Here is a 23,627-nt window from a genome sequence, read left to right as displayed (position 1 = left end):
CACTAAAAGCCATGAACTACAATCAACTACAAATTACAGACAAATATGGCATTATTTATTAGACATTTGGCATTATTTTGTTTAGCAGTAGCACAAGTGGACATATAAAAAAAATCAGCAAAAGATGTAACTGGATGGATGGACAACATTAAATCAGTCAGTGCTGACAGCTTTGCAGATGAAGCCTGTTTCCTGTTTTATAGATTCTGTACAAGCGCACACAGACAAGACACTATCAGTAACTGCAAGATAGATCAGCTCGGAGTCTGTGACAAAAATCTAACCAAAACATTTTTTTTTCCTGTAGTGATGAAATGATAAAAATAGTATTCAAATGTAACACAACCACACACACTTACACACTTATTTTCAGTCAGTTTGCAAGAGATTTTCGGTTCAATGTTAACACCAAAGAAAAATAAAGCGGTCATCAACTTAGTTCAGTAATTTACACAATGGATTCTAAAGCAACTTGTTAGATACCCAACTATATACAAGGCATATGTATTTGGAGCGCTTACATTCTTCTTACACATCAGCCTGTATCCCTCTTCTTGTAATCCCTTTTCTTTATAGGAGGTCCAAAGGTTCACCATTTCAGTGTTTGTATTGAGTGTGTATGTATTGTACGCTTTACATGAGAGTGTGTGTGTGTGTGTGTGTGTGATTTAGTGGGACTGGGCGATGCTGGAGAAGTACTCCAGCATGTCCTGAATGGTGAAGTCCATGGTTATTCCAGAGCCGGGGTAGCAGCGGCCAATCAGCCCTTCAAAGTGCTTGTACTGACGGATGAACTCATCCTGCATGGAGTGCCACACCACCTAGTGGAGAAAAGACACATTACAACAACAGACAACCACCACCTCCATCTAGCATAACATTTCCTGTATAATTGAATTTGTCCAAAAAAACTAAACAACAAAAACACTTTCACAACAAAACCTCTTTGAAAAGCTTTCACCCCAAGTCAGTCAACATCCCCTGTGCTCACCTGTAGCAGACTCTCCTCCTCGCACAGGTGCTTGTCCACCTTCTTGTACAGGTTGTCCAGGCCTTTCTTCACTTCTTTGCCAGGGTATTCCTTGATGACTTTACGCAGCTCCTGTTTGCTGAAGGCCAGCTGGTAGCTCACCTCCTCCTCACGCACGCCCTGAGACACACGCACCTCCACGCCCTCAAAGAAGTGCTGTGTGAGGAACAAACACACAGACACACAGACACACACACACACACACACAGTCAGAATCTCACGCTCAGAGACAACACTATGTCCTTTACACGTGTCAGACTAATAAGTCAGTAACTCAACTGTAACACACATAACACACACGTATGTCTAACATTAAACTTAACTAGAGCTGTGAAAAATAACGCGTTATGATTAAATTACAGGATTAATGCGTTCCTTTTTTTTTAACGCATTTATCTCATGCGCAGAGTGAGCTTCCAATATACCCACAATTCCACCCAATCTGCACTAGTCGCCGTTTCTAATGCAGTCAGACGGCAGCTGCTATCCAAACAAACAAACAACATGGATCATTCTGATGAACCTGAGGACTTTCTAGATGGGAAGTTTGTGTTCCAAAAAACCAAAGATGGAACATTCAATAAAACCAAAGTGATATGTACACTCTGCGGGAAGACGTTATCGTTTCACCGTAGCAAATGCGTTGGTAGGCGAGGGGAGTTCAAGTGGAATGCGCCAAACCACCCTCACTTAACAACGTAGGCCACTGAGTAAATCTGCCTGTGACAATTTGACTATCACTGTTGCCAAATGGATTGCAACCTGAAGACCGATAAATATTGTTGAGGACGAGGGGTTCACCGAAGTTTTACGAGCATGAAAGCACCGCAAAGACGCAGAATAATGCCAAAAATCCACGAACTGTATGAAGCTGAAAAGAAAAAAAAAGGAAAATGACTTGGCTGCTACGAAACATGTGGCGCTGACAGGGGATCACTGGACCTCTGTGAGTAACGATAACTACCTGGGTGTAACTGCACATCTAATCACCAACGAATGGAAGTTAAAGTCGTTTACACTAACGTGCATGAAAACAGGAAGAGCGCCACTTTGCAGAGGCATGTGCAGAACAGTTCCAAACTGTTGCAAGCAATTGGGCAATTGAAGACAAAACGACCACTAGAGCCTTTAGAGGGATTAGATTGTGTCATGGTGTGGTTAATGGTTGTTTGACAAAAAAGAGAAACATTTTCAACCATCCTATAAAAACAATGGCTAAGAAGCCCAAATCATTTCTGTTTGATTTAAAAACCATACAATGGCTAAGAAGCCCGAATTAATGTTCCATATGGAATAGCAAAGAGAACTGCTAAAGAACTGCTGAGTTGCAGCACCATTGTTTTTTTTTATGAATAAAAAAAGAAAACATGTTAAATGTACATGTATATATCCGTCTTTTGTCATACATCTTTTTGTTCTCACAAAAATATACAGAGAAAATTGGTAATATGTGATTAATCATGATTAATCCACAAAAACCTATGATTAATTTGATTACAATTTGTAATAATTTCACAGCCCTAAACTTAACACTTTACCCTAATCTTAGAGCCCACATCTCTCTCAGCACTGTAAGTAATGTATCAGTACACAGTTTAGTGACATTTTCACAACTGTACTCCATTCTGGAAACAAGCTTGTGAACTTTTCTGAATTTCTTGAAACCCTCCCTCCCTCCAACCTTTCTTGTCTTTCTATCAATGTCATCTCTTCTCTCTCCCTTTCTCTCTCTCCCTTTCTTTCACTCCATCTCTCTCCCTCCATCTCCCTCCCTCCATCTCCCCCCTCCACCTCTCTCCCTCTATCTCTCTCTCCGTCCTTACATTGAGTTTCTCCAGCGGCTGGCCCAGTGAGGTGATGACGTAGGACTGCAGGTGCTCGGTGTACTTGTGCTTGGCCTCGCGCCGCTCCGACTCCAGGCAGGAGATCTTGAGGCGCGACAGCGTGGAGAAGATGTGGTGGAAGTTCTCCATCATCACCACGTCCCGCGGAGTCTTCTGGCTCTCGTTGGCCACCTTCTCCACTGCAGGACACACACACAGACAGGGTCATTAAGACGCGCAAGAGCTCAAGCTGAAGTAATGGTTCACAAAAGTCCAGGTTACGAGCAAATATTAAACTGGAAAAGACCCAATGATGCTGCAAAGATCCAGTAGGTTTATTTTTTTTCCAGCATAACATTGTTTGCAGTGAAAATGTTCACTACACAAATCCATATGTGAGGACCATATTAAGTGTACAAATGGGACTGTTGATTGCTTCCTAATTTTTATTTCTCAGCTGCACAAAAAAGATTTGTTGATTCTGTAATGAGCAGTTAAATAAAAATAATAATTGTGGGAAATAATATTTTACACTAAATGTATCTAATATTGTGTTGGCCATATTGAAATCATTCATTACGATTTGTTGGGGAAAAAATTAGGATAACATTTTTAAAAAATCGCATATTAAATCGCAATCGCAATATTGGGGGGGAAAATCGCAATTAGATTATTTCCCCAAATCGTTCAGCCCTAATGCTTACACATCCAACCAGAGAATATAGATATTTACACCTCGGTCTTTCAAAGCCCTAGCATGACTGGACGACGACCTCACCGTTCTGGAAGACGGCTCGGATGAGCTTGCTGTAGGCCTTGTCCAGGTCACCTCGCCGCTCCGCGTTACGGAAAATGGTCTCGGCCAGCTCTGCGAACTCCTCAAAGCCTGTGACGAAGTTCAGGATGCCGACCTTGCTCTTCTTCGAGATCTTCACCTCCTCCATCTGCCTGATTTGCAATTGCTGAGGAGGAAAGAGGTCAGGCGAAATGAAAAACCACAACTGGATAGCAAGAACCACCCGAATAGAAATGTATGCAGACTGAGGACTTCCGGGCGAACGTTCAAGATGGCGACATAGACCTAATAACTCTCCTGATAAAGTAAAAGAAAAACCCACTAAAACACGATACTTTTGTACATGCAAGACAATATAATAACTTAGTATGAGTGGGGCTAAAGGCAAGAAAGGTTCGGGGAAATCTAAAACCGACGAAGACACGAGAGAGAGGAAAAACACAACGGAAAATATAGCTAGCATGGAGAGAGTGGAATCTACTCAAGAAGAGCTTACCACTGCGAAAGCTATTCAAAACCTGAGTAAGAACATACAAGAGTTGAAATGTGAACTTAAGCAGGAATTACTGGATTTTAAGAATGACTTCAGAAATGATATGAAACAAGAATTTAACAACTTCAAGACGGAGATGAATCAGAAGTTACAGAATATCTCTGGTGATGTCTGTAATCAAGACGCAAGGCTAACGGAGGCAGAACAACGGGTGGAGGAACTAGAGACGGCTAACACTGAGCTAAGAGATAGTCTGCTCTACTCTCTTAAACAACAGATAACTTTTCAGGCTAAGATAACGGACCTTGAGGGACACTCGCGTCGTAATAACATTCGCATATACGGCATTAAAGAAGGCAAAGAAGGACCGTCAATGCTAACATTCATTAACGACTTTCTGAAGACCAAACTAATGCTTGACGGCAGCATGGATTTGCAAATTCAAAGAGCACACGATCACTCGGTCCTAAGCCCAAAGACGAGGCCGTCTCAAGATCCATTCTGGTTAATTTCCAGAGATTTGACATCAAGGACAAGATACTCAAAACTGCCTGGACAAAGAAAATTACTTATGACGGTAAAATGGTTATGTTTGCACACGACTTCCCTGCCGAGGTAAACAGCAGACTGAAAGAATACAAAGACATCAGGAAAATCCTCAAAGAGAAACAAATTCGCTTCCAGACACCATATCCTGCTAAAATGAAGATTTTCTGGGATAATGGAGCCTGTGTCTACAACAACGCAACTAAAGCAGCGGAGGACATGATCAAGAGGGGCTATCCAGTGGACCTGCCACAGACGAATGTTATGGACTGGGAACAGAAACTCACACGGGGCGTGCATTGGAATACTGAAGGAGATCTTGCCGAACGAGTCCGGGGGAGGCTCAGTGAATTCGAACGGCAGTAGGATAAGCACTAACCTAACGTGATTGTTTGACTCTCACAACCATCCTGTGGTAGGTTATTTTGATCTTGGTATTTAAACTGTCCACTCGACAAAGAGTATTTTCCTTTCTAAATTTCAGATTTGTTTAAAAAAAATTTTTTATTATTATCATTATTTTTCATTTTTATTTTGATCCCCGGACAATACAAAGAAACCGTTTTTTTCTTATCAGGAAGAGAACCTATATGACTTTGTTGCTCAAGGGAAAAGGAACTTTGCTTCTAGCGAAGAGGGAGCCCCTACAGGATGTAGGGCTATTACTCCATGACTACTTGAATGAACAATATGAGAGGTTGATAGGGTATAGTAACACCCTGAGGTTGGAAGTTAATGTTGCACTTGTTCTAGAGGTGCCTTTTGGTTATATCTGTTGTTATTGTGTTTGTTTTGTCGGCATATTCGATCTTAATTGTGATGATGGGCTATAGCAGCTTTAGAGCAGCCTCTTGGAATGTGAATGGTTTAAATAACCCAGTTAAGAGGAGTAAAGTAATGGCTAAGATAAAGAAGGGGAAAAATCAAATCATTTTTTTACAGGAAACTCATTTATCTCAAAGTGAGCATGAAAAACTAAGGAAGTTTGGGTACAGGAACATATTTTATAGTTCGTTTAAAAAAGGCCACAAAAGAGGTGTTGCGATATTATTACATAATTCCATACATTTTGAATTAGTCAAAGAAATAAGGGACAGTGAAGGCAGATATATTCTAGTGCAAGGTAAAATAGAAGATCAAATGACTACCCTTCTTTCAGTTTATCTTCCTCCACAGAGTGACCCAAAACTTTTCAAGAAAGTTCTGGAGCTTATCGCTTCAGAATCACAAGGTACATTAATCTGTGCAGGAGATTTTAACACGGTAATTAATAGATTGGATACATCAAACAATAAAAGGATGATATCACCTCAAACTAAAATACTGAGAAGGGGTCTGGAGGAGATTGGCTTACTGGACGTGTGGAGAGACCTACACCCAACGGAGAAAACCTACACATACTTTTCTGCGCCCCACACAGTGTACTCGAGAATAGATTTTTTCTTTATCTTTAGGAATGATAGACATAGGATTCAGTCTTGCGATATTGGAACTAGGGATATATCAGATCATTCTCCATTATACCTGACATTGTGTTTGGACAGTAGACCTAAGAAAACAAACTGGAGACTCAATACAAGCCTTCTTAATAAGGAGACGGTGGTACAGCAGGTAAAAGCTGAAATACAGGACTTTCTCAGAATAAATGATAATGGGGAAGTAAACCCAAATATTCTATGGGACACTTTAAAGGCAGTTGTCAGGGGCAAACTGATATCTCTTAGCGCAGCTATGAAGAAGGCAAAAGAAAATAGACTTAATCAACTTGAAAAAAACTGGGTGAACTAGAAAAAAGGCACAGTGAGAATCAGAGCGAACAGATAATGTGTGAAATTAAAGAAATCAGAAATCATATATCAAATTGCTATAAGGACGAGTTAGACAAAAAATATAAATACTTAAAACAATCATATTATGAAGTAGGTCCCAGAGCTACAAAGTTATTGGCAAAGAGAATACGGAAAAAACAGGTTTCACAATCAGTCTATAAAATTTTGGACACAGGAACAGGACAAACGTATAACAATTTGGATGAAATTGATGCTGCATTCCAGACATACTACAGGAAGCTGTACTCCCAAACAAAACAAGATTGTAAAGAGAATATAAAAACATTTTTAAACTCATTGGACCTGCCCTCAATCGGTGACAATCAAAATGGCTGTTTAACCTCAGTGATCTCAAGGAAAGAACTAGAGGATGCGTTGCATAAATTAAAAAATAATACAACCCCTGGGACCGACGGCCTGCCCACGGAATGGTACAAAACATTTGGGGAACACCTGATTCCAGTTCTCTTAAGATCTTTCAACTGGACTCTTGAGGAAGGCTCGATCCCCCCTTCATGGAATGAGGCAATTATTTCTGTCATCCCAAAAGAGGGAAAGGATAAAATGTTGTGTAGCTCCTACAGACCAATCTCAATTCTAAATCAGGATTATAAACTTTATTCATCTATTATAGCGAAGAGATTAGATTCCTTTATTCCTGATCTGATTGACAATGACCAAACAGGATTTGTTAGGGGGCGCCAAACGCAAGATAATATCAGGCGATCACTTCATATAATACACAATATTAGAGAAAGTAAAATGGGTGCAGCATTAATAAGTCTTGATGCCGAGAAAGCTTTTGATTGTGTCAGTTGGGAATATCTGTTTTTGGTCCTGGAAAGGTTTGGCTTCACTAAAAATTCAATTGATATTTTTAGAACTTTATATTCTGCCCCAACAGCAAGAGTTAAAATAAACGGTCGATTAACCAATCGCATCAACCTGGAAAGGTCTACACGTCAGGGGTGCCCTCTTTCCCCAACCCTTTTTGCGCTTTACATTGAACCATTGGCACAAGCTATAAGAGAAAATGATGATATCCATGGAATTGATGTAAACGGGAAAGAGCATAAAATAGCATTATATGCCGATGATATTTTGTTGTATGTTGCAGATCCAGATAGGTCTCTCCACGCACTTTTGGATCTCCTTGAGACATTTGGCAATCTTTCAGGGTATAAACTTAACATACAAAAAACTCAAATATTAGTATTTAACTACAGACCATCAGTAGATCTTGAACAGAGGCTTACCATTGACTGGTCTCAAAAAGCAATTAAATATTTGGGGGTTTGGTTAACCCATTGTCCTAAAGACCTGTATAAAAGAAACTATGAAGAAGTGAGCAAGAAAATTAAGGAAGATCTTAACCACTGGTCAACATTTTTGATAAGCTTCAGTTCAAGAATTGAGACCATCAAAATGGTTGTTATGCCTAAATTGTTATACCTATTCATGTCATTACCAGTTAAAATTCCAATCTGTCAATTTAATGAATGGAACAAGCAAATATCTAGATTTATATGGAACGGAAAGAAACCAAGGATTAGATTTAATACATTAACCATTGATAAGGCTAGAGGTGGAATGTCCCTGCCAAATCTCAGGGATTATTACTTGGCGGCCCAGATAAAACCTGTCATTCTTTGGTGTGACAGTGGATATGATGCAGGATGGAAGGAGATGGAGAGGAAGTGTGGAGATATCCCAATACAAGCAATGATTGGTGACCGAAAATTAGCTACAACTCATCAGGAGGACTTGAATCCTTTAGTCTCCTTTACCCTGTCCATATGGTTTGATGTTATCAAACAATTAAATCTATCCACACAGATAAAAAAACTGAGATGGGTCGCATATGACACAGATTTTGTTCCAAACAGTATGGACTCCAGGTTTAAATTTTGGATGAATAGAGGAATCACAGCTTTTTGCAGATTGATACAAAACAATAGATTACACAGTTTTCAGACAATAAGAGAAAAATACAATTTAGAAAAACAGATATTTACAGCTGCGCCAATACTTTTTAAAAGAAATGGGTAAAAAAGAAGCAAATACTGTGCCGAATGACATAATACAGTTGATCACACAGACTTACACCATTGGCTCTAAGTCAGTGATTTCAAGACTCTACCAGGGAATAGTTAAGGGAAGAGGCAGTTCCACAAATTACATCAGAGAAAAATGGGAAAAAGAAATAAAGGAAAGAATATCCCCTCAACAATGGGAGAATATATGTGAAAATATGTCTTCGACTACCTGCTCATCTTATTGGCGTGAATTTTGTTGGAAAAACCTTGTCCGTTTTTTTATCACACCTAAATTAAAATCACATCAAACATCACTGACACACACATGTTGGAGGGGTTGTGGGGAAGTGGATGCAAATCACTACCACATTTTTTGGGCCTGCCCGAAGATTGATAAGTTCTGGGAGAATGTTTGGGAAACTATACAACAAATTTTAGATTTACAAATTCCAGGATCATGTCTATCACTTTATTTGGGCGATATGCCAGAAGAACTTACTAGAAATGATAAATACCTGTTGAAAATATTTACGGCGGCAGCAAAGAAAGCAATCACACGTAAATGGTTACAGACCGACTCACCTACTGTGGATAATTGGTTGGATATTATTAAGGAGATCCATGAGATGGAGAGACTAACCTTTCTATTGCGTTTGAGAAATGACTTGTATATCGGAAGATGGACAAAATGGAATCTGTATATGTTTAAGTAGGGTTGTGATTATTGATTGACTTTTGATATAATTTGCCATTTCATTTTCCTTTCTGCTGCTGTATATTATATGAATATATGTCTGGGAATGCTGTAGCGCATGTCACAATAATATGTTGTACAAAATGAATGTTGTCGTGCCGACACTTAACCTTGTACTTGTATGGTTGTTCAGTACCATTGTCTTTCACAGAAAAACTCAATAAAATCTAAGTAACAAAAAAAAAAGAAATGTATGCAATGCTTGTTCGGAATATAACCACACAAAGCATCTGGCTTAGGGGACCCAGGGATGCAGGGACAGAGAGAGGAGACTCACGATGCACTTGTCGAAGTTCCTCTTGACCGTGACGAGCACGTTGCCCAGCGTGGTGCTGAGGTAAGAGGCCGGGTCCACGTTCTCAGCGGTCCACACGTGGTGGCTCATCTTGACCAGCATGTACAGCGAGTGGAAGCTGTCCATCTTGTCGCCCAGGGCGATCAGGCTGTTCAGCTCCGTCTCGATGCTCTGGAAGATCTTGTTCATCATCAAACGCACCATGTCTCGCCTGGTGGAGGAGGGGAGTTCGTGTTACAGGGTGCGGTTCAGGTACATGGACGAGCGTGCACACACACACACACACACACACACACACACACACACACACACACACACACACACACACACACAGGTGTGTAATCATTCAGTTTGACAGAAGCACATTCAGACCTGAAATGAGATGACACCTAAAAGATACAATAAAACTGCTGGATGCCCAGACGACGACTCTTTCCCCCAGGATGAGTGTCAAGAATGAGTGTTTCGGAGTGTCAACAAACAGCAGGAAACAGAAGAAAAACGTGGTAGCCAGAAGCCATTTTGGAGTTTAGTATGTGATGGAAATCCACTGACTCACTCTGAGGATATGGAGTGCCTGTGCTCATTGACTGAGGGCCTGGAGAGAGCGGCTCCGTCTGCGTCATCAACCTCAGCCTGGAAAAAGATGATGATGATGATGATGGGTATTATGGTTATAGTTTGATGGCACACTGTGCTCGTTTCCATTTGAAAAGCCACACACACACACCCCCCCCCCCCCCACACACACACACACACACACACACACACACACCCACACCCACACCCACACACCTGAGCCAAGGGAACCTGCTGCTGTAGCTTGAAGAACTTGATGATGAAGTCCTGCTCAGCCAGACACAGAGGCTCCAGCTCACTGAGGACCTGCTCAAAGATCTGCAGGGAGGAGTGGAGAGTGGGTGAGCTCTCTGAGTCACACTTCACTTTACTGTCGGACAGAAAACACTGACTCATATATGAACGTCACAGAGTGTGATATGAATCACATATTATGGTTAGCCTCGACCGAAAGCTGGTGGCTTCTCTCTCTCTCTCACACACACACACACACACACACACACACACACACACACACACACACACACACACACACACACACACACACACACACACACACACACACACACACACACACACACACACACACACACACACGTGAATGCACATACTACACAAACACTCACACACATGAATACACAAAAACCTGTCATCTATTCAAAGTCATGCCGTGATCGCCACCTTGTCAAACTTGGTCCTGTCTGCGACGTCGAGGTCGGAGGCGGACATGTTGCCCATGTCGAGCAGGGAGGAGGACTGGGATCTGCGGCTGCTGGAGCCCTGCACCGCCAGCTTGTTCAGGCTCGACGTGGAGCCCGTCAGCTTCCCTGAGCTGCCGTGCAGGCCTGCCACGCCGGGGGTACCAAAAACAAACACAGGTCACCCTCCGACAGCACTGCATGGAGAACATGCTAGAAACCTTTAAAGAACCTCCGTTTTTTTTGTTTTTTATATATATATCTTTTACTGTTCTATGTTCTTTTAACTGTTTTATTACACTTGACCTTTTTTCATCACTTATTTTTCAATGTTCTTCAATCTGCTCATTTGTAAAGCACTTTCAATGAACAATGTGCATGAACTGTGCTATATCAATAAACTTGCCTTGGCTTGACTTGCCTTAATCTGGTTTCAAACACTGAAATGTATTCTCAAACTCAGTCATTACTATCTTTACCACAACAATCACAAGAATACTTTTAGCAATAATTATAAGTCAGTTAGCGGGCAAAGAAACAAATGTCAATTTCTTATTGGTTTGAAAGACTGGCTAACAGTAAATCAATGTTTAACACCAACAAGCTGAAAGGACCTCGTTACATAGAATAGCATCAATAAAACAAGAGTCTTATTCCTACTGATCAACCACTACTTCAAAGCAAACAGACACTGCCGCTTATACGAGTCTCCATGTTAGTCTGACATTCACATGACTGGCCGATAGGCCGCATGTGTGGAGTGCATGCCCTGTAATCTAATCTAACATAGGAAGGAGGTACCCACAGCGTGCCCAAGTAGAAATAGACAGACAGTTAAACAGTTAAAGGACTTTGGCCAACTGCTTGTGATTAGTGACAACTGTGGTAGATGGGGGGGGGGGGGGGATCACATGTTTATCTGGCAACCATGACTGACTACTCTAAATGGTTAATGAGCACAGACTGACTAGGCCGTGACCCAGAGTAATATGTTGTCATACAGAGGCAAAAACCTCAGTGTGTGAGTTCATGTTTATCTGGCAACCATGACTGACTACTCTACATGGTTAATGAGCGCAGACTGACTAGGCTGTGACCCAGAGTAATGTGGTGTCATACAGAGGCAAAGACCTCAGTGTGTGTTCATGTTTATCTGGCAACACTGGCTGAGTCTATGTTGTGACTGAGGACTAACTAAGGTTTGTGCTACATGGTGTGGTGGTGCAGAGGTAAAGACTATCGTGTTAATGTGATACCACTGCCATATAAGCATCTTTAGCATCTTAGAATAAGCATCTTTAATAAGGACCCTTCGATGAAGTGTGTCTTTGGTACTTCTGGATCAACGAACATCAAAAACTGTTCTACCTAAAACCATCGAAAACTGTAACTATAAAAAAATTCAGCGGCAGAGCTGAATGTAAATGTGCTTGGAGGTAAGTGTGTGTAAGCCGTGTGTGTGTGGTACTTACTTTCCATCTCCTGTTTGAGAGCACTCTCTTTCCGCGGAAGCGTGGCTGGCAGCCGGTTAGAAAAGGCAGGCAACAGAGACAGAGACTCGTTAGGCTCAGGGCATGCAGTGAGGAGAGATGGTGGGAGGGGTGGGGGTTGGTTTGGGGTGGGGTGGGGGTTGGTTTGGGGTGGGGTTCATGGGGGACACGTCAAAGGGTGATAGGTCATGGGTCAAATGCTGACATGCGCTGCGGTGGCTAAAAACCAATAGGCTTTTTTCCCCTTTGTGCTTCAGAAGAAATGAAAAAAAAAAAAGTTGCACCAGAAATTCTGAACATAGCATGCGGAGAAGTCACTTCCTGCCATTCCCAAGCAGGGAGAAGAGTCACTTCCTGCCATTCCCAAGCAGGGAGAAGAGGGTGAAATGGCAGAACGGTTGAAGACGCCTAAAGGGTGCATTGGTGTTTGTTTGTTTTCTGTTGTGGTATTACAGAAACATTGTGGTGAGGGTATAAGTAAGCCATATTAAAAGTAATAGTGGCATCTGTCAAAATAAAATGCGTGAAAAATATTTTAATGCTACATGTATTCAAAGTTGCAATTTGAAGTTTAAGTTGTGCAAAAGAGAAAATGTAAGTAGATCTACATTTATATTGAAATTTAGAGGTTTCTTACTTTAGTGTATTCTGCTGAACTCGTTTCATTTAATGTTCTGGATTTACATATGTGTACATAGGTACACAAACACTGAACTCGTTTCATTTAATGTTCTGGATTTACATATGTTTTTACAGACTAGGTGTACACAAACAAATGAGTAACAAATCCATCAAATTAATATAATGTACTGACTTATTGTGAGACCTTGCCTTTCAACTACATCATGATGGTGAGTCTTAAGAGTACTTTGACTTTTTGACAACAAAAACATCATATTGCAAATGTATTCCCATTTCTGTTCTGTTCTAATAGACTTCAAATACATGTAGCCTACAGAGACGCATTATGTTCTAATAGACTTCAAATACTTGTAGCCTACAGAGACGCATCCTGTACTAATAGACTTCAAATACTTGTAGCCTACGGAGACGCATCCTGTACTAATAGACTTCAAATACATGTAGCCTACGGAGATGCATTCTGTACTAATAGACTTCAAATACATGTAGCCTACGGAGACGCATCCTGTAAACAGTGCAGGTATGCAAGAGGTTGGTGTTTAAGGTGCTCTGGTGAACAGTGATTCCAGCCAAGCAGGGCATGTCAGAACTGCACAATGGAGACACAGCAGATGAGGAGACAGACACACAGACATCTAGCACACCGCACACAGACAGCAGTCCTAATGTCTCACTCTCTAAACGTGCACACAGACAGCAGTCCTAATGTCTCACTCTCTAAACGTGCACACAGACAGCAGTCCTAATGTCTCACTCTCTAAACGTGCACACAGACAGCAGTCCTAATGTCTCACTCTCTAAACGTGCACACAGACAGCAGTCCTAATGTCTCACTCTCTAAACGTACACACAAACATACTGCGCCTATTTATAACTGAAAGCACAGACATTAACTGCATTAAAGGTCGGACAACGAAGGGTCATACATTAATGTAAAGAAAAAAACTGGGAAGTTAAAAAAGGACACACTGACTCACAGCACTTATGACTACACACTGTGATGGCCCAGCCGGTGAGCAGTGCCCCACATGGCTGAGTACAGCCAAACGAAGGCAATTAAGAGGCATGGTGTTGGATGGGCGGTACTACCCCAGAGGATTCTCATAGGGAACTCCTCCCCACCCAGGTGTCTCTGGTTGTACCTCCCAGGTGCAGACAGAGCCCCTGATGCCGACTGCCAGTCCGGTGAAGCTTTTTGAGTTACCTTTGTGCGCCCCCTCCCTTCTCCCCCTCAGTTTGTAAAATAAACTCCTGAGTTACATTCACCGCAACCCCTGTTTCTGACTGCTCTTTTCCAGTTTGTTTACCCTTGTAAGGCCAGGCTCCCACAACACACACACATAAAGCACACAGAAAAGCACTGTGATGCCACATACTTCACCTTTCATATCAATGTGCTTTGAGCAAGGGGACTACACACACACTCACGAGTGAACACACACACACACACTCACAAGTGAACACACACACAGAGAAACCTTACCGAACTTTCCCTTCGCCTCCTTGGTAGTGCCAGTCATTTTGATTTTTGCCCCTTCGAAGAAGTCTTTGATTTCCCTTTCATACAATCTGGACATGTAATCAACATAGGTCTAGAATAGAATATATGAGAAACAAAGGAAAGGATCGTTAACAAAGTGAGGAGAAATCCAGGGCGACAGGTTGTGGCTACAAATTCTGACTTCATAAACAGCGCTAAGTTCACAGGCCATGCACTGGCTCAAACAGGGAATACTAATACGTTGGATTTGACAATTTTTTGTAAGGTAAAGTAAGGTGTCTTGCATGGTAAATATGTTCAATCATGATGAATATCAGTAATATCTGTGGCGAAGGTTACAGGTGATCTGAACAATAAGAGTGAGGATGATGATGATGATGGTGGTGGTGGTCGTGCTGGAGGTGCGGAGGAAGGCCCTTACCCTGGACAGGCCGTCATACTTCTCCTTCTGGGTGTTCTTGAGCCACTCCATGAGCTTGGCGTAGCGCAGCAGGTCCCGGTGCAGAGGGCTGTGTTTGGGCAGGGCCAGGTCAGGGGTGTGCTGGGACAGCGTGGAGCTCTGGTCATGGCCCTGAGGGAGAGCAGAGGAGGAAGAGTATCAACAGGCCTGTGTGTTTTTAGACACACAGACAGACACACAGACAGACCGACACACAGACAGACCGACACACAGACAGACAGACCGACCAAACATACACAACGACACATAAACAACCTCGAACACAAACAAACAAGCAAACACAAGCACACACACACACACACACACACACACACACACACACACACTTGCTGAAAGAAGCTACTGCCCTTATTATGGAAAAAAACACTGTCATCTTCAGACACACACACACAAATCAAATGCAAAAGCAACAAAACCAATTATCAGTAAACAAACTGATCTTCATCTGCTCAGACATCTAACACATGCAAACAAACATACAAACACACTACAAGACACGGCCAGGGGTTGGTGTTATGATGGAACTCAAACAGCTCTTTTGGTCAAAAGCATTATCTGGTGCAGGGAGAAGCTGATTAACCACCCTTTAGAACATCATGATGTCATAAAGTAACCTCGGACAACAACCAGCTGAAGGGGAACGTTTATAACCTATCGGTTGCATCGTAACCACGGCACCTACTGCGCACTGTTTCATTCATCAGCACGTCTCTTTGAGCCATTCACAGCCTGAGCTGAGGGGGAGGGCGTGCTCTACAAAGCAGCGCTGGGATGATGGCTCCTCTTTGGCTCGCTGGGTAACAAATGTCTTTGCACTTGCACCCCTGGCTGGGACACAACATGCTGGTGCACAGGCAGAGAAGCGAACCTCACACACACACTCACACACACACACACACACACTCACACACACTCACACACTCACACACACACCTCAAACTCATTCAGAGCAGCCACACCGTCCACAAAAAAAAGCACAATGCTTTGTCCCTCCCAGCCACAAGGGGGTGATAAAATGGTGCCATAATGAGTTGACTACAATGAGAGGGGGTAGCACGTTTGGGTTAATTAAAAGTCTTGAGTGAAGAAGAAGTTTCTTTTTTAATTAAATTTTCTCAGATGGAGGCGAACGAGTTAGGTCTTCATGAGCACAAGCCATGCTCTTGACAGGAACCCAGGGCACTGAATGAAAGGGTGTGGGTGGGCATGGTTAGACGAGGAGGAAATTAGGTCACGTGTTACGTCAGAGGGGGCGGGTGCTGGACAGGTGTACTCACAGGGAGTGACAGACAGGAAGACCTATAGAACTGAGGGATGGTCATTTTGAAGTGACTGAAGTGGTTGAACTGACAGAGGGACAGAGGGAGAGAGAGAGAGAGAGAGAGAGAGAGCACATAGTTGCGTGATGGGGTAACAGAGCGAGGCAGGGCGGCCAATCAAACACAGGAGCAGGAGACAAGAGACCAATCAGATTCAGGATAGAGAGGAAAAACAGCCAAGAAAAAGAGAAGACAGAAGGACAGACAACTAATGAACAGGAACATCAAGCGGCAAATATTGACATACTTACACCTTAAAACAAGACCACATTCACCCCTCTTAAGGGCCCCAGAACATTGGCATTGGTCAAATACTGTAGAGTTCCCTGGGTGACTGACTGGAGGGGGTCAGCATTGGTGACAGGAGGGAGCACAGCTTCTATCATGTAACATGTAGCCTTCTCTTCAAACACTATGTCAGTGGGTGGGTGCCAAGTGAACTGGGCAGCTGAATGGGACTGCTCATGTGAGCAGGTGGTAGGAGTGTGGGCAGATACCTGGTGGACGAACACGTTGTTGAGGTGGTTGGTGAGGCGCCGGGCGAAAGTGTCCCTCAGCTCACTGAACAGCATCTGTTGCTGCTTCACCGCAGCCAGCTTGTCGTGCCCTACGGGAAGCCATTTTTAACAAACATAGATAACACGTGAGTATAATTTCGCTTTGGACAAAAGCATCTGCCAAATTCCATAACCATAACCATAACCGTAACCATTGGTGTTTAGGGAGAGAAGACAGACAGCAGAGGGGAGGAGACAGACAGACAGCAGGGGGGAGGAGACAGACAGACAGCAGGGGGGGAGGAGACAGACAGCAGAGGGGGAGGAGACAGACAGCAGGAGACAGACAATGGAGCAGTAATGGGCGCACCTGGCCTGAGAGCCAAACTCATGCACTGCAGCAGAGCCTCTGAGGCGTTGATGCAGGCCTCGATGCCTTTGGGGGTGGAGAGGTCACCCTCCTGAAGGGCCCGGATGTGCCCTCTAGATAGGTCCATGTGGTTCTGTAAACAGACAGAGAGACAGAAAGACCTGCATCAGGAGATCATTCCAGTGAAGGGTAACAGCCACGAAGAAGAAAATACTGCTCACACCTATACCTGCTTTTCCAGGACAATGAATCATACCAAAACTGAATTAAAAGAGAATGAATAATATCATGTTGTAAGGTTTATTTTACATCTTTTTAAAACATGCCGAAAGTTTTTTGTCTGTGATAACTGACTGTCCCATTCCATGCATGTCATATGGCAAGCTTTGAGATACATGTCCCAAACATCCCCCAGATACCCGACGTAGCCTCACCACCAAGAACTGGATCTCGTCCAGGAGTTTGCCGTTGTTGGAGTTGCTGATCTGGATGAGGTGGTTGCTCTGGGAGATCTGGTCCATCTGCTGCTTGACGCTCTGCAACATCTCCTCGTAGCTGCTCAGCTTCCCCTCAATGGTGTCCACCTCGCCCAGCGCCTTGTCCAGCAGAAACATCAGGTTGCTCACCTGCTTCTCCGACGCCATGATGGACTGGATGTTTGCCTGAGAGGCGCCAGTTTGGTGGGAGAGAGGGGCGACAGAAGAGTATAAAATGGTAAACTATGAAACAGGAGCTAAAAAGGAAGCAGACTGGAATTGACAACTCTCAGCCCAATCACACTGCTTTCTCACAAACCAATAAAAAAGCCAAATAAACTCAAGTAACACAGTTCTGTTAACTCCATCAGTACTCATCCTCTCCCACACCTATCCAGTCCATGTCCTAATGTTCTCATCCTTGAGCCAAAACACCCCAAACCTTTTTTTTCACCTGGCTCTAAGCCAATATCCTGGAGTTGTCTTTTTACCATTACCGATGACTCTGGTATAGGCAGCCTTCTGTTCCACTCACCCCATCCAGTACTTGCAGCTCTTTGGAGAGTTTCTCGGCGAAGGCCTCTGCGTTGGAGATGGCGTACTCGCACACCTCCATCATCCCCTCGATGTCCTGCTCCTCGCGGGCATTCAGCTCCTGGTAGTCATCCAGGGCATCCTCGTCGCCGCCGGCAACGCTCTGGCTCTCACTGCTCGGAGCTGACTCTGTGGACGAGTCAGGAAAAGATTGAGTTCACACACATGTATTTATACACAATAAGTACACACATACATGCTGTGCTGTTATGGTTGTATGGCTTAGATTGATTTGCATGAGGTGACAGGTGGTTTAGGACAGATGACCTGACAAGGGGATACTATGGAAATGGAGTAGCGGTATGAGAGGTCTGGAAGGGCCATGAGAGAAGAAAGTAAAGAGTTTTGTACCAACCTTCAGCTCTAGGAAGCTCTGGCCAGTGAAAGATTTTAGAGAGAAGAGTACAGGAGAGATTAAGCATCACAAGCCACACAGAGCCATGCTCCAATTCACCAAGCACACCTCACAAACCAAACAGAAGAGATCTGAAGCAGAGCCATGCTTTTAGAGCCTAGCGTTGGAGAAAATCGAACTAGGTTTACCCTGACAAAGCATCATAGTCTGGGCTAAAAACCATGGCTTAAAGAGACTGCTCACACAAGCCACGGGGCTTCTTTTCACAGAGGCCTCCTTAAGCACAATCAGCGAGGTTGTTGACAGAGAATGATTCATGCTATACTATTCCCCATCACTAGGGGGAAGGTTACAAAGGAATGGGTGTCTGGGCAACCAATAAAAATAACCAGTAGAATACCAGACACAACAGTCTAGAATTCTCTTTTCACAAACAGGCTAGGAACCAAAGAGACCCTACTTAAACAACGGATCCATAACAATAAAACAAAGAGCCAGTTTGGAGTACTGGAATGAACAAATAGAGGAAATTAAATCTGAGATTTTCCAGAATAACTAGGTGTAACACAGCACTTGTAAAGCATTTTACAGGTTTTACAGGTTAGGTTTTAACATTGAACACTAAATCATGTTAGCAGTCTACATCGCAACATGCTCACAACACTACAAAGGCTTCCCTTCTAGAACTCCGGTTCTATGAGTATCATTTTCATCTGTCTACACTAAACATCATCTGAATACACTTAAGTGTAGGCGTCTCATACCTTCCAGAAGCTGGGCACTGACGTTGACAAATTCCACTTTCTTCCGGAGGTAGCGCTGGTTGAGCTTCCAGATGCAGGAGATGAAGGAGTTCTTCTCCGCCGTGCTGCTTGCCACCCAGCGATACACCTTCTCAAAGTGCAGGTCAAACTCAGGGTTCTCCTGGAGAAGGACGACGACACATGCCACAGACATGAATTGAAGAACAGGCACATGCAGATGCAGTGAGAAAAAATCTGAATGACCCTACGGCCCGTGTTGACCTCTGACCTTGTTGGCATCTTTGGCGTCCACCTCGGTGAGATCCCGCAGCTCCCATGCCACCTGGCGCTTATAGAAATCCCCCTTATCCGACTTCTTTACCTTGACCACTTTCGCCTGCACCGGCCGCTCTGTGGTCACTGCAATGCAAATAAGAGAGTGGAATCTGAATGTTTATCAGAAAACGGCGCTGTTTGTCCCAGTTGGGTTATGCATGGCTGGGAACAAATTAAGTCACATAAAGAATACAGAATAGTAGACTTGCTCATCTTCTAGGACATGCTGTCATCCAAAGTACGATTTATCTCAGCTCTAGAGGTAGACATTACACCCAACATATTCCAAAGAGGGTGAATACAGCCCCACAGGGAATCTGGTGAAGATGACGGCAGTCCTTTACCTGTGGCGCAAAGAAAGCAGTTCTTCTTCTTCTTCCCTGCCTTGCACACATTGACGATGCTGAGGAGACGCTCATCATTCGGCGTGAAAATGTCCCTTTGGAGGGCATGCTTGATGGCTGTCATTTTTTTAACTGTCTCAACTGTAAGAGGAATAAACACTGTATGTGGACTTAAATCCCTGAAAACAACAAGCGCCATTAACGTCTGGCGCAATTGTAAGAAAAATAATACGACGCTTTCATAGAGGGATGGTTTAATATTCTGAATGCTAAGAATCTGACTACTACATGCAAGCACAAACTAAACAGAATTAACAGAATACAATTACAAGTGCAGAATGCAGACATAGACATATCATTTCTAAAATATATATATCATTGAATAGCCAACCATTCTATAAACCAGAAAACATAGTTCACAGTCTCCGGTTTGGCACGCTACTGAATACTTTATACGATTAACTGAATTGAATGAAATGTTGATCATGTATGCTTGATTGAAGCTATTTTAGCTAGCATGTCAGTTTAGCCACCATGGGCAGTTCAAGTTCGCATTAGCGTAGCGCAGATCCGCAAGAACCACTTGGCCTAGCAACAGTAGCAAGACACTTCAACCAGAAATGTGCACACTGCCTCACCAAAGCAAGGGAACGTTTGGCATTCATTGTAAGTGCTTAATGTATTAGTTACTGTAATTATGCTAGATGGTACATATCTGGATAGTTAGCAAGCCAAGCTATGCGCGATGCTAAAAGGGAGGCGTCTTCTTTCCGACAAAAAGGGAAATGCTTGCTTTTGGATTGCACACTTAACTTACCTCAAACGTTTTCACAACCAGACAAGTTTGTAATAATTACACCGTTTCTTCTTTCATATCCGTTTAAAATTGTATTTACAGGACTGTCCTTCAGTGTAAGTTCAAGATTTTTGTTTTGTGCGGTCAGCTGTCCTGGCCCTGTTACTTCCTGTTTCCGGAGACATGACGTCTTCACGTTGAGTCAGATGATGCCGCACTGAAATATTTATCAAAAACGTTGTTTTCCTGCATCCGAAGAAAAGATCACGAAAGCTGACAAATCTACATTTTATCAACATGTCACCAACACTTTTGCTGTCATGCTGTTATATGTTAGCTTCTTTAGGGAGACTCTTGGATTGCAGAATGGCTCAAAAATATTTTGGATCTTGTTTTTAGATTAGATTAGATTAGATTCAACTTTATTGTCATTGCACAGAGTACAAGTACTGAGACAACGAAATGCAGTTTAGCATCCAACCAGAAGTGCAAAATAGCAAAAAAGTGCAGAGTATGTGCATATGTAAAGTGGAGTAAGTGAATACATAAATATATATGTACAGTAAGAAATAGATATGTGATATGAACAGAATTGGGACTAGCAGCAGTTGAGGCAAGAAGTGTAGTATATAGTATATAGTATATAAAAGTGCAGGTGTAAGTATTAGTGGTGGTAATAAGTGAAATGAAATGAAGTGAATGAGGTATTAGTAATACAATGTTTAAGAAGTATTGTATGGTGTAAGTACGATTAATACAGTTATTACAATAATAAGTGGGATGTACAGTAGTAAAAAAGACATTCTGGTGCAAAAGTTCAGTGGCTGGAGGGGGGTGTGTGGCAGTCAAGCCAGGGTGGAGGGGGGGGGGGGGAGTACAGTGCAAATGTGTGTGGCAGTCAAGCCAGGGAGGAGGTACAGTCACAGGAGGAGGTGTGTGTGGGAGTGGGGGGGGGGGGGGCTATCGGCGTGGTGCAGAGTTCAGAAGGGTGACAGCCGCAGGGATGAAGCTGTTCCTGAACCTGCTGGTCCAGGAAAGGAGGACCCTGTAGCGCCTCCCAGAGGGGAGGAGGGCAAACAGTCTGTGGCTGGGATGTGAGCTGTCCTTGACGATGCTGCACGCCCTCCGCAGACATCTCTTGCTCTGGACAGCCTCAATGGTGGGGAGTGAGGAACCTGTGATGCGTTGGGCAGTTTTCACCACCCTCTGCAGTCTTTTTCGGTCAGCAACAGAGCAGCTGCCAAACCATACTGAGATGCAGTTTGTAAGGATGCTCTCGATGGTACAGCGGTAGAAATTCTCCAGAATCTGAGGAGACAGATTGGCCTTCTTCAGTCTCCTCAGGAAAAAGAGACGCTGGTGTGCCTTCTTGACTAGGGATGAGGTGTTGAGAGTCCAAGAGAGGTCCTCAGAGATGTGGACACCCAGGAACTTGAAGCTGGTGACAAGCTCAACCTCCATCCCGTTGATATGGATGGGGATGTGTGTGCCAGCTTTCTTCCTGAAGTCCACAATTAGCTCTTTGGTCTTCTTGGTGTTGAGAGCCAGGTTGTTGTCGGCGCACCACACCGCCAGGTGCTGGACCTCTTCTCTGTAGGCCGACTCATCGTTGTCACTGATGAGGCCAATCACCGTTGTGTCGTCTGCAAACTTGACAATGGTATTAGAACCATGTACAGGTGTGCAGTCGTGGGTGAAGAGGGAGTAGAGGAGAGGACTTAGCACACAGCCCTGTGGCACGCCGGTGTTCAGGATGAGGGTTGAGGAGGTGTGGTTCTCAACCCTAACAGACTGGGGTCTGTTGGATAGGAAGTCCAGTATCCAGTTACAGAGGGAAGTGTTGATACCCAGGTGACTGAGTTTCGTGATTAGTTTGGAGGGGATGACAGTGTTGAAAGCTGAACTGAAGTCTATGAACAGCATCCTCACATAGCTGTTGTTATTGTCCAGGTGAGAAAGGGCGGAGTGTAATACCGTGGAGATGGCATCCTCCGTACTCCTGTTCTTGCGGTAGGCGAATTGGAAGGGGGTGGTAAGCAGGTTTTGAGGTGAGCCAGGACCAGCCTCTCGAAGCACTTCATGATGGTTGGAGTGAGTGCAACTGGGCGGAAGTCATTTAGGCTCACTGCGGTGGAGTGCTTTGGCACTGGCACGATAGAGGTGGTTTTAAAGCACGTGGGGACAGTAGCTTGGGCTAGTGACAGGTTGAATATGTCATTCAAGACCTCAGCTAGCTGCCCAGCACAGGCCCTGAGTACACGTCCGGGGACGCCATCAGGGCCAGCAGCCTTACGTGCATTAATCCTGCTAAGTGCAGCACACACGTCGGTGGAGGAGAGTGTGAGGGGCTGGTGGTCTGAAGTGAGCACAGCCTTGATGGCAGCCTCCTGGTTGTCCCTGTCGAAGTGTGCATAAAAGCTGTTAAGCTCGTCAGGGAAGGAGGCATCACTGTTTTGGGGGGTGGTGTTGGTAGGTTTGTAGTCTGTTATGGCCTGGATGCCTTGCCACATGCGTCGGGGGTCAGAGTTGTTCTTGAAGTGCTCCTCGATCCTTAGCTTGTGGCAGTGCTTGGCCTGTTTGATGCCCCTCTTCAGGTCAGCCCTGGATGAACTGTAGGCCTGAGCATCACCTGATCTGAAAGCGGTGTCTCGTGCCTTCAGCAGTAGGCGGACCTCTTTGTTCATCCATGGCTTCTGGTTGGGGAAGGTAGTGATTCGTTTAAGTGTTGTTACAATCATCTTACCCGTGAATCAAAGTGAAACAAATTCCGTGTGGGTGCCAGTGTAAAAAAAATTAAAATAAATGAAAAAACCTCCCATGGGAGA

The 23,627-nt window shown here is 43.7% G+C and overlaps 1 protein-coding gene across 5 annotated transcripts; it reads right to left on the bottom strand.

Moving 5' to 3' along the window:
* Positions 1–33: 33 nt before the first annotated feature.
* Positions 34–21,003, bottom strand: exoc1 (exocyst complex component 1). Of its 5 annotated transcripts, XM_031574398.1 has the most exons (20): positions 20,824–21,003; positions 20,007–20,147; positions 19,616–19,746; positions 19,348–19,507; positions 18,584–18,601; positions 18,170–18,357; positions 17,593–17,820; positions 17,159–17,291; positions 16,789–16,898; positions 14,934–15,083; positions 14,495–14,603; positions 12,352–12,396; positions 10,863–11,035; positions 10,398–10,499; positions 10,162–10,238; positions 9,585–9,813; positions 3,632–3,815; positions 2,854–3,053; positions 992–1,186; positions 34–821 (listed from the first exon to the last, which is right to left on the bottom strand). In XM_031574398.1, exons 2-20 carry the CDS (start codon positions 20,128–20,130, stop codon positions 669–671), a joined length of 2,709 nt encoding a protein of 902 aa, XP_031430258.1. In that variant the 5' UTR covers positions 20,131–20,147; positions 20,824–21,003; the 3' UTR covers positions 34–668. The 5 variants fall into 5 exon arrangements, with proteins under 5 accessions (XP_031430258.1, XP_031430261.1, XP_031430260.1 ...); XM_031574401.1 differs by lacking the exon at positions 12,352–12,396 and having other exon boundaries at positions 10,863–11,026; XM_031574400.1 differs by lacking the exon at positions 12,352–12,396 and having other exon boundaries at positions 10,863–11,037; positions 14,497–14,603.
* Positions 21,004–23,627: the final 2,624 nt, after the last annotated feature.

This window comes from Clupea harengus, chromosome 10 (assembly GCF_900700415.2).
Source record: "Clupea harengus chromosome 10, Ch_v2.0.2, whole genome shotgun sequence".
NCBI classification, from domain to species: Eukaryota; Metazoa; Chordata; class Actinopteri; order Clupeiformes; family Clupeidae; genus Clupea; species Clupea harengus.
This window is presented reverse-complemented; position numbering and strand designations above follow the sequence as displayed.

What these genes read in the sequence shown, in the direction of transcription:
- exoc1 (XM_031574398.1), bottom strand. Translation starts at nt 20,130, where the DNA reads ATGACAGCCATCAAGCATGCCCTCCAAAGGGACATTTTCACGCCGAAT. An exon ending in ACAGGACCAAGTTTGACAAG is followed by an intron (nt 10,500 to 10,862) that starts GTGGCGATCACG and finishes TCCTCCCTGCAG; the next exon opens with ATCTTTGAGCAGGTCCTCAG. An exon ending in CCGAGCCGTCTTCCAGAACG is followed by an intron (nt 3,054 to 3,631) that starts GTGAGGTCGTCG and finishes TGTGTCCTGCAG; the next exon opens with TGGAGAAGGTGGCCAACGAG.